Source organism: Ursus maritimus, unplaced genomic scaffold (genome assembly GCF_017311325.1).
Source record: "Ursus maritimus isolate PB19 unplaced genomic scaffold, ASM1731132v1 scaffold_1, whole genome shotgun sequence".
NCBI lineage: Eukaryota > Metazoa > Chordata > Mammalia > Carnivora > Ursidae > Ursus > Ursus maritimus.
Genome location: NW_024423343.1, coordinates 59,523,044 through 59,540,188, shown reverse-complemented (window position 1 = coordinate 59,540,188; position 17,145 = coordinate 59,523,044). Strand labels below are relative to the sequence as shown.

Genomic DNA, 17,145 nt, shown 5'->3' with positions numbered 1-17,145 from the left:
TTGGATGTTCAAGATTGGACACATCTTAAAAGTGCATTTTTTACTCCTCACCCCCCATAATTTATGTATTTGACATTTTATATCCTTTAATTTTGTCTCTTGTTTTAGATATAGTTGATTTACTACTTTTGTCTTTTAAGTTTTATCACAGGTTTAGAAGTGATCTATTTCCTTAAGTTTGCTTTTACTAGTGATTTTTTTTCTTTCACATTTTTCTTCTTATAGCATTTTCTCTCCATTTAGCATTTCTTTGAAGGCCAATTTAGGGGCATTAAACTCTTTTGAGTCTTGTCTGGAAAACTCAATTTTGCCTCAATTCTGAATGATAACCTGGCCAAGTTATTGTTATTGGTGATTGCCCCTAGTGTTTTTCATTTCCGTTATTGTGTTCTTCAGCTCTGGTTCTTTTTAAATATTTTTTACCCTTTTGCTGAAGTTCTGAGTTCAACTACTCTTCCAAGTTCTGTGAGCATCCTTATGACCACTACTTTATCAGGTAGATTGCTTCTCTCCATTGTTTGAAGTTTTGTCTTGTTCTTTGTTCTTGGTTATAGGTTTTCCCTTTCAGCACCGCAAGCCCTATGCCCATTGTGGGGCTTGAACTCACAACCCCACGATCAAAAGTTGCATGCTTTACCAAATAAGCCAGCTAGTTGCCCTTCCTTTTCAGCACTTTGAATGTATCATGCTCCTCTCTTCTGGCTTGTAATGTTTCTGCTGAAAAATCAGCTGATAGCCTTATGGATATTTCCTTGCATATAATTAGTTGCTTTTCTCTTGTGACTCTTTTGACATTTTTATTGTCTTGGTGTGAGCCTCTTTGGGCTCAGTATTGTTTGAGGTTCTCTGTGCTTTCTGGGCCTGGATGTCTCTTTCCCCATTATCATTATTTCTTTAAATTTTCTGTCCCTTTATTGTGCTTGCTTGCTCTTTTCCCCTTCTGGAGCCCCTCTAATGTGAATGTTAGTATGCTTGATGTTGTCACGGAGGTCCCTTAGCCTACCCTCACAAATTTTTTTTTTTTTATTCAGCTTGGCTGATTTCCACCACTCCTTTCAGATTGTTCATCTGTTTTCTGTATCCTCCTCTGCTATTTATTTCCCCTAGTGTTCATTTCAGTTACTGTTCTTCAGCTCTGGTTCTTTAATATTTTTTACCCTTTTGTTGAAGTTCTGAGTGCATCTACTCTTCCAAGTTCTGTGAGCATCTTTTATGACCATTTATCAGGTGGATTTGCTTATCTTCATTTTGTTTATTCTTTGAGGTTTTTGTCTCGTTCTTACATTTTGGACCATTGGTCTCATTTTGTCTGTTTCTATGTAATACATAGGTCTGCTACATGTCCTGGTTTGGGAGGTACCCGTATGTTGGTGTCCTATCAGGTCCAGAAATACAACTCCCCCATGGTTACCAGAACAAGGGGCTTTAGAGGTCTCCCCTGTGGGAGTGGGTGCACGTACCCTCCAATTGTGACTAAACCGACTTCTGTGGGCATGCTGATGGGTGGGGCTGACTCCCAGTGAGGGTGGTTGCCAGGCCCTGCAGTGGTTTTTGTGGATGTGGTGACACGCAGGGCTGCCTCCATCTCTGGGTCCAGAGGTACTTTAAAGGGGAACCAGTCCTGACCAAGGCTTGCTACCAGCTGTGGTGAGGTGACAGCTACTCTGGCAGGGTGCCTTGGGAGAGGTGGGCTGGGCCGGGTGGGTCAGATCTACAGGGGAATGCCAGGATTGGGCAAGTGGCACTAGCAGTGTAAATGAAGTGTCACAAGTGGCACCTGCCAGCACCAGGCTAGCAAGGCTGAAGGAGGGCAAGAAAAGTTGTGCTCATCAGTGCTGCCCTTTCCAGAGGAAGTTCCTATGGATCTGTGTCCCTCTGTCACTTGCCTTAAAATTAGTCAGTCATCTCCTTCATGTATAACCTAGGTGCTTTTCAGAGTCCAGACTGCTAACCATCATACCACAGAACCTCTCTTAACCCAGATGCTTTTCAATATGCTGCTTCTGTGCTGGGTCTTGGACTGTTATAGTGCACTGGCCCTTTAAGAGCAGAAACGTGGTTTCCTACAGTTCTCCCAGTTAAATCCAGCTGATCTTCAAAGTCAGACATTATGGGGGATTATCTTCCTGCAGATTCCAAAGACAGGGAAGGCATGCCCAATGGGCTTGAACCACTTGTTCCTCAGGGAAGACCTCTGCACCTGTGATATCCTTTTTTGCTTGTGGGTTACTGCTAAGTGCTTTTCAAGCTGCTTTTTTTTAATGGGTCTCAGGGTGAGCCAAATTACATGCACGCCCTCTAAGCAGTGATTCTGTTTCCTGTAGTGCTTTGGCACCTCCTACAGGTCAGCCCTGTTGGTTTTCCAGGCCAAATGTTCTGGCGGCTTGTCTCTCCGATGCAGACCCCAGGGTCTGGAGTGCCCAATGTAGGACACCAACCCTCTGCTTCTCCTGAGGAAGCACTGCTCTAGTGAGCTCTCTCCCTACTGTGTTGCGACGCTGGGGATTTTCTTTTTCTTTTCTTTCCTTTCTTTCTTCCATTTCTTTCCTTTCGAGACTGTGTCTCTGCCTCTCCTACCTGTTACAATGTGGTCCTTTATATCTTTTGTTGTAGCTCATCTAGTTTCCAGATCTTTTCCCGAAGGAAATGGTCCATATGTAGCAGTAGACTTGCTATGCTCAGGGCGGGGGATGAGTTCAGAATCTTTGTATAACACCATCTTCCCAGCTAAAAATTAGCTGCTAAAGCACTTTTTGAATTAGACGAAGCCTTCAGAACATTTAAGTTCAGCTGTACTTAATGATCAGATAACATGTCAAAATTTAAAGTGGGACTGGAGAAAGACCTGTAGGTATCAAGGTATAAGGCTACCTTTTTCACATTTCCAACAGCACTGTAATTAAATTCTTAAGCTAAAAGGACTTCTGTCTACATTAGCACTAAACATAGCTAATAACATCTGATGTCAATCGACATTGTACTTAACATTGTACATAACACTATACTCTTTAAATGTTTTGCTAACTCTCCATCATTTTGGCTCCATGTAATGTATTTGTAGAATATGTGTTCACATTTTATGTACCATTTAAGCTGAAAGAGTTTTGTTAGCAGAAGGGGATGGCAGTCAGTAAGGATAAATAACCTTATAACCAATAAACCCGACTCTACTTTGGAAAAACAAAAATCAAAAATCGACTCAACTCACAAATTATTAGGGTGGTGTCTACACTTCCTCTCAACATGCATACACTTCAGCTAATTCACATCAAAGAAAGATGTTTAAATATATGCAAAAACTGTGTATTCTACCTTGCGTCAGTGCTGACTCCTCAAGGGAGACCCTTGGCTCATGTCTTAAGGAAAGACCTGCTTTAATTCTGAGGACAGAATTCAGGAGACCAAAACCAATGTAAGCTTCAAAAGAGAGCGAAAGATAGCCAGTGACTGAAATTATTCAGCGACAGACCCCCAATTTCCCATGTGAAGAACAGTAAATGATTCAATTTGGCTCAGTTAGCCATCTTGTACCTGTTGGGTTAGTGGCCTATGACCCAAAATCTGTAGCATGTGCTGGGAAAAACACAGGTGTGTATCTGATTTATCTCCTCTCCAACTTTGATTCTAAAGGACTGCCTAAACTCAGACTAAGGAGTTTATGTTTCATGTTGTGGCTTGTTTTCCTGCATTTCCACACTAGCAGTCATTTTCATTCATTTGAAAAGAGTATGTAACACAGTGATTTAGTCGACACCACTTACTCCACCTAGTGTTAGATGTACATGTCCACTTAGTTTCTGACTGAAATATTAAAAACCGAGCATTTTAATTCAGGACTTTAAATGACAATTACTATATGAACACCGTACTTAATGATTTAGAAAGATGAAAACTCAACAAAACTGAAAAATTCGTAAGCAGCACCTAAAGCACTCAATTAATGCTAATATTTCATCACCATATCAGTATTTTTGAAAAACAGGATTTCTATCTTAATCTACAGAGGAGTAGGTACAGCCCTGAGGCCACTCCTCACTGCTGTGTTACTTACCCAGGATTAGAATTGATAACGGCTCTTAGGTTTACTTTAACAACTTGAAGCACTTGATACCTGTCTTGAAGTATACTTCAAGAATTTATGGAGTTGATTCTTAAGGAGCCAAGTCAATCAATATCCTAAATCTTCAAAGCTCCCTTGAAATGCAACTTTCATAGTCCTTAAATTTTAATTGTCATTGTTTATTACTGTTTTTGGCTACATTCTCTACAATTTCAGCAGCATCTTAAAGAGACAATGTGTCTATATGTACAATGAAAGACAAAATGGCTTGCAACATGAGAAATAAGAGCCACAGTTTAACTGTACAATATTAAGGAGAATCTGTGGTTATCACCTCCTTGTCGGCAACATGGACAACTTACGTGTAAGTATCAGCATTATGAATGTGACAAATAATTACAGGAGTAAAATATAACATCCTGAAAAATAATGGTTTCTACCATACAAGGCAGTTGGAAAATGTTCACATTTTAACAAATCTGTACAAACCACAAGAAACTTATTTATGGGACCATCATCTTACCTTTCTGATAAGAACCTTCTAGAAATGTAGAATAAACATGAACAACTTATAAATCTAGTTATCTATGTGCTCCACAGCTCTAGAACCCAAGAATCTGATTGAGTGAACCCCACATGTCCAAGATGGATCATTTTTACATGCCTTGATTGTTAACGAATGCCAGCCTTTAATATCTCTCTATGATGTACAGTCAACTTGCACCTTTAAGGAGGTCATTAGATTTTTTTTTTTTTAGCAAAGAAGCAACATCATTTAGCAGCAATTAAAGCGCCTTCAAGAAGACTTAAAAAAAATACAATATCCAATTAGAAAAGCCATATTTTTAAACATTTGTACAAGAATAAGCTGCTGAAACTTGGTAATTGAAATACAACATCTGTACAACAATTTACAATAGAGCTAGAAGGGAATTTATCATTATCCTGCATAGAACTGGTCTGATCTGCATTTGGCTACATACTGTCACTTGTTTATGAACAAGGCCTGGTAACAAAGGGAAGAAAATATCTAATTCAAACATGTTGAAAACACCAGAGATATTTAGTGAATTCAACTGACAAGCAGCTCCTTTTTTCAAAGGTGTAAAGTATCTAGAAACAACAACTCTCCTGGTTAACATGACTAGTGGGGAAAAAAAAAACCAACAACAACAAAAAAAACCCCGGATATGTGGTTTCGAGGTACAACCTGGTAAAAGCCAGAACAGGCAAGTGACAAAGTCTAACTTTGTCCAAAGTCCAAAGATTCTAACTCTCACATTCTACTATAAAACACAAATGTCACTGTCATTCAGTTCTTACTTTGGTTTCAGCAGATTAACTGCTGAATGCTGAAGAATGTATCCAGGCACTATAGTTCTTGTGTTAGAAATAGTTTTTCCATGTGTTTTTAAATAATGAAAAACTACCCTTCATATTAGAACTCTCTAGTAACAACCAAATGTATTTAAGTATTATAAACGTTATTTACAGTGTTCCCCCAATTTTTTGTAACATGGTATTCCTGTTTCTGTGCAACAGGCAGTCATCCTTCACTGCTCAAGGTTCTAGTCAAAGTGTACATTTTATTCATTGTCCATGATCCACTCTCATACAAATGACACTATGAAGAACTTCAGTTCACAAATAGTTCTCAACCATGTCCTGTGTGAAAAAGAAAACAACAGAAAACAATCAAACGCTCTCAAACTCAAGTGTGTATCTGGAAGCAATTCAAAGATATCATGCCAATTTTGGAGGAAAATCAGTAAGTAATTATGCTTGAAGAAGGGGGTGTAGGGGATGCTGTAAGCCCAGCCATGTGTAAGTTTCCTGAAGAATTTGATCTTCTCATATGTGGGAGAAGGTACGGGTCATTTGCCAGTTGGTGCACGTCAAACCGATCTTCTTTGCGGTAGGCCAGACAGCGTCTTATAAAGGCCTTAAAAAAAAGAGAAGTTCAGAAGTTAGAATTTTTGCCCCTTCTAAACATCAGTCAGCTGACTCCTACAGAAGGATGAACATATTTAAGATAATAAGTATATTTCACTTCATTGGCATTCAAATCTTAAAATTCCGTAGCAATAAAGTTCTTACTCCAAATTCAACTCAACTCACAGCCCTTAGTTGTTCACTTTATAGTCTAAATGATTACTGCTACCATTTAAGGTGCATTAAGGAAAGGTACATCTCATTTAAAAAAAATTTTATTCCAAGAACAAAAATTAGCATTTGACTTCTTTTTGAGTGTACCATTCAGTGACATTTTAAAGTACATTCACGTTGTTGTGAAACATCAATTACCCACCTCCAGATCATTTTTATCATCCAAAACTTATCCAATATCCACAACAAAAGCTGAAATTTTGTACCAATTAAACAACTCCTCACCCGTCTTTCCCCCAGCACTTGGTAACCCCTATTCTGTGAGTGGAATCATACAGTATTTGTCCTTTTGTGTATGACGTATTTCACTTAGCACAATGTTTAAAAAGAGTCATCCACATAGCTGAATGATCAGAATTTCGTTTCTAAGGCTGAATAATATTCCATTTCATGATATACCACATTTTGTTTATCCATTTATCTACTGATTGACCTTTGCATTTTTTCCACCTTCTGGCTATTATGAATAATGCTGCTGTGAGCAATGGCACATAAATATCTGATCCCTGGACTTGCTGGATGACATGGCAATTATTTCTAAAAACTGAAGTATAACTGACATTGTTAATTTTAGGTGTATAACTTAGTATTTGTTTATTGCAAAATGATCACAATAAGACTAGTCAGTATCTATCACCACTGTTAGAAAATTTTTTTCTTTTGATAAATTTTAAAATCTATTCTTATAGCAACTTTCAAATACATAGTATTACCAATTATAGTCACCATACTGTACATTACACTCCTATGACTTATTTTATAACTGGAAGCTTGCACCTTTGACCCTCTTTGTCCATTTCACTCATCTCCCACTCCATGCCTCCCACCAGTCTGTTCTCTGTATTCATGAACTTGGTTTTTGTTTTTTTAGTAAGATTCTACATATAAATGAGATCATATGGTATCTTTCTCTGACTTATGTCACTTAGCGTAATGTGCTCAAGGTCTATCCATGTTGTTGCAACCGGCAAGATATCCTCCTTTCTCACGGCTGAATTATATTCCGTTGTACATATACACATTTTCTTGAGCCATTCATCCACTGATGAATGCAACAGTGCTCTATTCTCCACATCCTTGCCAACACTTATTTCTAATCATTTTTTTTAATAGCCATTCTAACAGGTATGAGGTAATACCGCACTGTGGTTTTTATGTTTTTAAAGTAGGCTCCACACCTAACATGGGGCTTAAACTCACAACCTTGAGACTTCGAGTTGTGTGCTCTCCCAACTGAGCCATCCAGGTGCCCCCTCACTGTGCTTTTGATTTGCATTTCCCTAATTAGTGACAATGAGTACCTTTTCATGTACCTGCTGGCCACGTATCTTCTTTGGAGAAGTGTCTATTCAGATTATATATATATATATATATATATATATAATTTTTTAGTAGGCTCCATGCCCAGTATGGAGCCCAATGTGAGGCTTGAACGAATGACCCTGAGGATGAGGACTTGAGCTGAGATCAAGAGTCGGATGCTTAACCAACTGAGCTACCCAGGTGCCCCTTGATTGTTTTTCTGCTATGCTGTTGTACAAGCTCTTCACGGATTTTAAATATTGACCCCTTATCAGTTATGATTTGCAAATATTTTCTCCCATTTGGTAGGTTGCCTTTTCATTTTTTGTTTTTTTTTTTTTTTTGATGGTTTCTTTTGCTGTGCAGGTGGTTTTTCATTTGATGTAGTCCTCTGTGTCTTTTTTTTTTTGCTTTTGGTGTCAGATCAACAAATCCTCACCAAGACTGATGTCAAGGAGATTAATGGCTACATCATCTTCCAGTTTATTGGCCTCAGGTCTTATATTCAAGACTTTCATCCATTTTGAGTTTATTTTTGTGTATGGTTTAAGACAGTGGTCCAGTTTTCCCAACATCATTTATTAAGAGACTGTCCTTTTTCCCCACTCTATAATCTTGGCTCTTTTGTTGTAAATTAATCAACCATCTATGCATGGGTTTATTTCTGGGTTCCCTATTCTGTTCCACTGATTTGTCTGTTTTTATGCCAATATCATCCTGCTGGTTGCAACAAACTTTTGGTTATAACATACAATATCAACTGTTTGGTTGCTAGAGCTCTGAGATATAGTTCAAAGTCAAGGAGTCTGATGCCTCCAGCTTTGTTCTTCTTTCTCAAGACTGCTTTGGCTATTCAGAGGCTTTGGTGGTTTCATACAAATTTTAGGATTGGGTGATCCATTTTTGTGAAAAATGCCACTAGAATTTTGATAGGAAGTGCATTCAAATTTTTAGATTGCTTTGGGTAGTTTAGATTTTTTAATATTCTTCTGATTCATGAGCAAGGAATATCTTTCCATTTATTTGCAGTGTCTTCAATTCCTGTCATCAAAGTTGTTTAGTTTTCAGAGTACACATCATCCACCTCCTTGGATAAATTTATTCCTAGGTATTTTATTCTTTTTGGTGCAACTGTAAATAGGACTATTTTCTTAATTTCTGATAGTTTATTAGTATATAGAAATGTAACAGATGTTTGTATCCTGCAGCTTTACTGAATTTGTTTTTTAGTTCTATGAGTTTTGGGTGCAGTCTTTAGGGTTTTCTATACATAATGTCATTTGCAAATAGTGACCTTTTTACTTCTTCCTTTCCAACTTGGATGCCTTTTATTTCTGTTTCTTGCCTAACTGCTCTGGCAAGAACTTCCAAATACTATGTTGAATACGGAAAGCTGCATTTCTCTTACATAATTCCAGACTTCTAGAATTTTTCTTCTGCTACAACAACCCTCTCACCCTCCTTCCATTTTACTGTCAGTTTACTTTGGCTAGAGGATATGATGCCTTTTGCCATGATTTTTTTTTCCTTTTTAGCATAATGACTTTCTTTAGATGAAGGGAACACTAAAGTGATCCTTCTACTGGGGTTTGTTTCCTGGGTTGATATTGTAAATAATGGGACTATAATCAGTATCTTTTTTCCTTCTTAAACTGGTCCTTCAGACTTTGTATTAAAAAAAAAGTCTAACATAAGATTACACAAAAAGTCTAACATAAGATTACACAAATCGTAAGTGTACAGTACAAAACAACTCCATGTAGCTGGCAACCAGAATGAAAAGCTCCTAAGTCCTCATGCCCCGCCCTTGTCTAGGCTTTGGCTCTGCCCCCAACCTAGCCGGGTCATCTCGATCTATTCTACTGTAGTTGAGTTTTGGTTGTTCTAAACTTAGGAGGAATTACAGCTTACGTTCTCTTTTGCCTAGCTTCTTTCACTCAATATTTGAGAGATTCATCAAATTTTTGCAACATATAAAATATTTTCAAAGGATAATTGATCGTCTTCTTTATTTACAGCAGAAATAACTTTAGCTTGTCTTGAAATTCCTAACTTCCACATACATTCATCAATTAAAAGCATTTGCAGGAAAACTACAACTAAGATATATAACTTTAAAATCAAAGCTTAATCAAAGTATTTTGCACCTTCTTTGTTTGAAATTCATTATAAGTAATTTTTTCTCTAAAAATAAACCTAGGTTTTCTTATCCTTTTCCCTTGGTTAGCTTACCAGTATTTATCAAAAAATTTTCTGAATCCTTAGGTCTTAATCGTTTTCACAGTGGTCTTTGAAACTTAAGATGGAAAAAAAAAAAACTCAAGAGTGACGGATATGTTAAAGGCAGAGGAGTTTGAGAAGATAAAAAGCTGCTGACAACGAGGTTTAGGCTTTGTACTTAAGATGCCCACACCAGGTCAGTGGAGGTACTTGGTAAAGGTGTATTCTGTAAGGATGAGGTTTGGGGGCAAAATAAAACAAAAAACAATGTGCCCCTCCACCTCCCAGATCTGTGATTGTGGTGCCTATGAAGAGCCTGAGGCTAGAACCAGAGATGGCTATATGGGACTTCTTTTTGGCACTATACTCATTCCTGGTCATTTTTGTCCGTTAATTTAGTTAGTTTCTGTTCCCATTGATGCTGCAGACGACAGAAAAGGAAGGCAAAATTTAGATGCTAGCATTGTCAAGTTCTTTTTAAAGAGCCATATTTACCTTATGAAAAATATGTGATGTTCTTATTCTGAAGGATAATGAATTAGCTTGTAAAAGTCATCCAGAAAACTTGCTAAAGCCAATTAAGACAAAATGAAATACTGGACTTTTTGCGATTCACAAAAACCAGTACGTTTTCAATTCTGAAGGTCACTACGACCTCAATCTCTGGCAATATCTACATTCTAAAAATATAGAAACTATATAATGTCTGTTTATTCATACCAGAAAAGAATGGGAACTTCATGTGTTTTCTTAGGAATTTCATAGGGTTTAAAAAAAGAGAAGATTCCAACAGGGATCACAGAGAAATGAGCTTTGTGATGAGTGTAACAAAGCAAGAGTGAAAATACAAATGTGAAAGGCCAATAGGATGAGAGTAGAAAGATATTAAGCATCACAAACATTTTGCTATTAATTACAAATGCTATTTTATGTTACTAGACAGATGGATTAGAACTACGGGAAGCCATCTGTTGCTGACTCGTGGACTGCTACTTGGAAGCAGAGGTGATGAAGAGGTCAAGCTTTCTCAAGAGCTACTGTAGGACAGCGTAAGGTCAACAGTGGATTCTGGAGTCTAGCAGAAGTGAATACTTTGGGCCATAGTTCCGCTATTAACTAGCTCGTATGATTCTGGACAAGGTAATTCCTCTATGACTTAGCTGGCTTCCCTATAAAATGGTAATAATGAAGATACTGATCTATACCTCAAAAGGTTTTTAAAGGATAAAGTATCAACACAATGCTTGGCACATAATCACTAAATAAATGGTAGTTATTATTACTACTTTATTACTTCTTGTATACTTAAATATCTCCCTATTAACATAAGCTGATATATAAAACATAAAGTTCTTGTGATTTTTTTTTTTCCCCCCAATTTTCAAAGCAAACTGATGTGCTCAAAGAATCAGGGACTGTATTTGGGTCTTTCTTTAGAAGAAGAAAACTATGAAAACCAAAGACCTAATGGACAGATTTTATTGTGGCAGCAATCCCTTTTACTTTACTTACTAATAAGTACAGCTGACCCTTGAACAATGTGAGGGTTAGGGGTACAGTTGAAAATCCAAATAGAACTTTTGGCTCCCCAAAAAATAACTATGAATGGCCTATTGCTGACTAGAAGACTTACTGACAGCATAAACAGTCGAGTAATATATATTTTGTATGTTATCCATATTATATACTGTACTCTTTTAATAAAGTAAGCTAGAGAAAAGAAAATGTTAAAATCTTAAGAGAAAATACATTTACAGTACTGTACTATTAAAAAAAAAATCCACAATAATGGACCTGTGCGGTTCAAACCCATGTGATTCAAAAGTCAACTGTACTTACTTTAAGCACAATTTATGAAATGAAATTTACTTCACAAAACCTATTTACATAAATTTAATACCTTTGCTTCACTGCTTACAACTGGTTTTACGGGGAACTGGACTTCTGTGGCTTTTAATATTGTATTTTCTTGAAGAATGTCTTGTTGCGATTGATTGTGACCAAATGGCTTTAAAAAAAAAAAAAGTTTAGAATTTTCTCACAAAATATTTAAACAGTAATTATCAGCAAACCCCCAAAATATAAATGATTTGTGTTCTAAAAAAATCTTAGTTATTCGGAACTTGGGATGCATTCTCATAGAAACAAGGTTATAACTGATAAAAGGCTGAGTAAACCCATCAATCCTCAACATAAACGTGGTGAATAAGCACAGAAAATAATACTGTTACAAGATAATTAAATTGAAAATTTTATTTTGACTGTTTAAAATATAGGAATAAAGAAGTAAGAAGCAGTGGAAATGTCTGTGAAATTTATGAAAATTCCAAAAATAAAATACTTTGAACACGGTCCACTCCTGTTCCTAACTTGCAGTGACTTTCCATAGAAGTCCCTTAACCGCCCCCCTCTCCGCACTGATGAAGGGGTTGGAAAGGATCTATGGCAGCTTGTAGTTCTGACTTCAAAATAAAGAGAGGTTTGGCAAGAATTCAGACTAAGTTTGATGGAGCTTCCCTGAGGAAGCACAAGGGGACACTATGCCCAGGCCAAACTGAGTACGTGTGAGGGGTGAGGTAGGAGTGGGGGAGACAATGTGAGCAATAGAGAGAATGGAGTGTTTTGGCTCAAGCATCCCTAAAAGCAGAAAATGTTAGCACTATTAATAGGTAGTTTCTTCTTTTACTTAAAAAAAAAAAAAAAGGCAGGACAAAAAGCAGATCAAGAAAGCTGCTGTGACATTAAAATAATCTGATCCATGGAAATTTTAGCAAGAAACAAAGGCCTGGCTTTCCTAAGAAGGATCTACACTGACGACAAGTTAATTAAACTTTACATTTAAGAGGGAAGATTCAGCTTCTCTCCACACAGCAGAATCTTGCGTGCTTTAACTTACCTTTCTACCATAAAGACACTGAAAGAAAATGACGCCGACTGACCACACATCAACCTTGTTGGAAATCTTTGGTGGTTCTTTTCCAACTACAAAACACTCAGGAGGTAAGTACCTACAGTTTTTTGGGGTAGAAAAGAGGAAAGGATACTATTAACAATCTGTAACTTAAGCCTTCTAAAAGTACCTTCAGAACACTCAGAATACTCATGCACAAAACCGTAGGACTTTCATGAATGAAAATCAAAATTCCGCAGCATTTACATCTTTGTATCACTTGACTCTAGAGCCAAAACATACAACTTCGTGATAAAGTATGCAATACATACATAGTATGTATATTATATATACTAAAATTATTTTTCATTTCTGTAGGTAATATACATGTATTATCAGTAGAAATTATAATGTTCTAATTTGAGTAAGCAATAATAAATGCTCTCTCATGCCCTTTTACCTGTGTTCAAACTGTAGGCAATTCTCTTCCTGAAACACCTATCTGACCAGCTGGTTCTTCTGTTTAAAAAACTGCACATCATGCACTGCCAAGGTCAGACCTCTTGTTTGTAACACAGACCCATCCTAATCTAGAAGCAACTGGCTAGGCAGACAATTCATTTGGTTCCCCACACTGCTCCCCTGCCCACCCCTACTACCCAGCATGCTTCTTAATAGGACAATCTCTAATGCCTTCCCAACCACTCCAAATTCATTTGGGGAGCATCTTTTTTCTTCATTAAGACCGACTGGACCTCCATAAACCTCTGTTCCCTCTAGGCTGAGTTCTGCTTCTTTCCCATGTAACCAGCAGATATTATGGTACCTCTATTATGGTGTTAAAGTAAAATCACACTAAACTGTGAGCAGCTCAAGGAGCTCTTCTTATTCACTGTGCAGTTTTTGAACCCTAGCAGCATCTGAAATATATTAAGTATTCAAAAATACTATTTTCTACTTTTATTTGTAAGTTTATAATTTTATATTAAGGAAAGGTAAAAATAAATTCGTCACACCTTAGGTTATAAATAAAAAGATCCATCAGGGATGCAAGCATGTCCCACCTCTAAAATTTAGATAAACTAAAAAATCCTGAAAAGGAATAATACAGCTAAATGGGAATCAAACTCTTTTCCTTTAGTTTTATATTTAAATCATTTAAATTTCAGCAAGATATGCACAGATTTCTTAAAAAAAAAAACAAAAACACAACTCTGGAACTTCTTGAAATAGAACCACCAAAGATGACCAATAACTCATTTGTAATGTAAATCCTTTCCTACCCCCCAAATCAAGTAAAAAGCCAGATTTGTTTTATGAATAAAAGTATATTATTTTGTGTAGATTTATGAAACAAGAATGGCTCTTAAATACTATGCTACCCTGTCTCTTGAGACAAAAAGCTGTAAGCAGGGAGAGGAATTGTAGGAAAGACACCAAAGCTATTTAGGAAGAAATGACCACCAGGAATTAGTGAATGGCTGCATTTGAGACCTGAGAGGGAATGAGGGACAAAACTGATTTTCTTCTAAGTGATATTAACAAATAGTTTACATGTATTCCTAAAAAACTGTACAGAAAAATCCCAGTTTACCAAATACATAGCTAAAACAGCTACTATGACTGTAGGAAACTAACCATTTTTCAAAACATGCTTCTATGAGAAATACATTCCAGGTTACTACATGGAAATGCTCCAGCCCACCTGTCAGAGGTAAATCTCCTTGCCCAGCCCTCAAACTAGCAAAGCCAGAGTGCAAGGGAAACAACATAGTGGGAGTCTCTGCAGAGGAAGGATGATCTATTATTTAGAACTATCTAAATCTATTTTAAGCTATCTTCCATGGAATCCAGAGTTCTATGAAGGAGACAAAGTTTTGCTAAAAGTCTGAAGACTACTGATTGAGGATACCAACTCTTAGGGGGTTACTAGGTTGAATGACGAATTTCTTTAAATATGGGCTGAAAAATCCACAATCTTACTCATATTCCTAGAAAATGCTACAAGCAGAATTTGGAAGTAAAATGGCTTTAAAAGAACACATGAACACGACTAATCCCTGTTCATGAAAAGTAAAGTTCATACAGACCCAGAGCATCTTGTGGAACTGTGCCTAGGTTGTGTGAAGACTATTCCAGAAACCCCAATGTCACAGTTATGTTTGTAGTCTCCATCTTGTTAATAAAGTTGAGTACAGTTCTCTCTCCAATTACAATCTTATTCCTTTTGCTAAACTAAGTTTGTTTTGAAATTTTATAGTCTATATTCTCCATTTCAGTGAATTTGAGAGTAAGTTTTGAAAATTCACACTGAAGTGATTTTTGTCAACACCTAGGCACTCTGAAGGGAATGACATTCATTTAGACTTAGATCTGTGAAGCTACAGTTCTATCTAGAGTTTATATGTATGAAGTTATGAAAAGGGATTTCTGAGAGCCAAGTCCAAAGACTAACAATATTCCAAACTTCTTTCCCATGCATGATCAACAAAACCTCCATCTCCAATAAATACTGTAACCACAGAACCTCTACAGAGAGGACGTCATGCTTATGGCTATTGCTTGTAATAGTGAGGATGTTATCTTCATATGAGTATTTTTACCGATGACAAACATCACTTGAACATACAAAAGAAAATCCATGATTCTCCATGTGAGGAGTTCCTGGTAGATACTGAAGTGACCTGCCAATGCCAAGTTCTTCTCCCTTCACTTTACTGATATTTACAGTTAAGACCAGATGAGAAAAAGAAGACTGACAACAGTAATCTCCCTCTTGACTCAAACTTCGTATTAGTACCCTCACCATAGTAATCTCAAAGATACATGAAAATAAAAACTAAACTCTCATAAAAAGTAATCTAGACAATTTCGATATTTTATACACTTACCAGTAAGTGCCTGCCCCTTGAGAAGTTAGATCCATTCCATCTACACCATAGCTATCATCATCCATGATCTTGGATAGACCAAAATCAGTAATTTTGATTTCGCCACATGCTGTGCCATCTACCAGAAGGATGTTTCCTAAGAACAAAATATAAAGGTTTTTTTTTTTTAAATGATACATAGATGAAAAACATTTATTTACTACTTTAGCTGACACTGGGGGAACAGATATATATTTAAAATACGTGGTTAAAAATGTAAATTTAAAATATAATTTTAAAATGTGGTGATTCAATGGGCATTTTAAATTCTAGTATTCCACTGACTTTAAAAAACTACACCAAAAAGCAGGTTTTCAGATAACTTAATAAATATGACTTTTAAAAACTACAGTCTTTAGAGTTTAAAAAAATTTAGACAGATTTTATTAATTACCTGGCTTAAGATCATAATGTATAATAGGGGGTTTGATTTCATTGAGATATCTTAGTGCATTTACAATTTGCATTACAATAGACCTAGCTTCCTTCTCTGACATTAATTTATGTTGCTTCAGATAGAAATCCAAGTCATTGCCTTCACAGTACTCTAACACTGTACAAAACCTACAATGAAGAAGAGAAAAAATTAGACATAAAACATCCAATAATTCATTATCACAGTGATGAAATGAAGAGTATATCATCACTACAGAATAAGGAAAGCAAAAGCAAACATATTTTTTCTTAAAAACTAAACCCTTATATTCACTTACGTATCTGTATCCAAGGAGAAATAATCATAGAGTTTAACTATCCTAGGGTGATCCAGTTCTTTGTGTATTCTATACTCTCTGCAGGCATGTCTACGGGAAGAGAGAGTATATTTATTCTCCATGACTATTAAATGTATTTTTCACTTGATAAAAACCAGAAAGTTTTAATATTTACTTGTGGTAGTTTTCCTTCTTCTCATCCCTCCAGCTTTTATTAAGCTGGTGGATCTTCACAGCAGCATATCTTTGTTCATAAAGGTCAAAAGCCTAGGATTCAAGGCATAGAAGAGTTAGGACCAAAGACCAACTGAATAGCTAAAGAGATTAAAAAAAAAATTGGTGGTAATTTTTATAGTAATATGGAATTAGAACATACACTACAGTTTTTGGTCACCATCTCTGCTAGGACTATATATAGTTCAACAACACATTATCAGAAACAAGATTCCAATTCCACTATATACATCAGAGAAAACTTCAAAGTGAATTTTCACATTCAAGTTTCATAAATGCCAATACACTGAATCAAGATAAAACAATAAAGCTGTTATTTGTTTTTTTAACATGGACCTGGCTCTTCTAGAGCAGCAAAAGCAGTAAGAAGCCAACAAAACAGATTGCTGTAGTGCATTTTTATGGGGCTGGATAAAGCAAACCTTTTTCCTCTACCTTTCCTAGCAACTCCTCACTTCTTTAAAAATAAACAAGTTCATAACAATTTCCAACTGTTTAAAAAATTCTAAACTCTAAACTTTATGAAACTGTTCAAACATAACCATACAACATTATCACACCTAACTACATCAATAATAATTCCTTAAAATCTCTTCTAATACCCAACTTGTCTTCAATTTTTACTGGTTG

General features: G+C 36.4%; 1 protein-coding gene across 3 annotated transcripts in view; it reads right to left on the bottom strand.

Moving 5' to 3' along the window:
* Window positions 1-4,218: 4,218 nt before the first annotated feature.
* Window positions 4,219-17,145, bottom strand: part of TLK1 (tousled like kinase 1) — a 160,158-nt gene continuing 147,231 nt past the window's right edge. For all 3 annotated transcript variants that reach the window (XM_040644014.1, XM_040644004.1, XM_040644020.1), the window contains 7 exons: window positions 16,457-16,548; window positions 16,282-16,371; window positions 15,963-16,132; window positions 15,530-15,665; window positions 12,645-12,756; window positions 11,649-11,756; window positions 4,219-6,002 (listed from right to left, as the gene is read on the bottom strand). In XM_040644014.1, coding sequence (XP_040499948.1) covers window positions 5,826-6,002; window positions 11,649-11,756; window positions 12,645-12,756; window positions 15,530-15,665; window positions 15,963-16,132; window positions 16,282-16,371; window positions 16,457-16,548 — 885 coding nt within the window. In that variant the 3' untranslated portion in view covers window positions 4,219-5,825. The remainder of the gene's footprint in view (window positions 6,003-11,648; window positions 11,757-12,644; window positions 12,757-15,529; window positions 15,666-15,962; window positions 16,133-16,281; window positions 16,372-16,456; window positions 16,549-17,145) is intronic.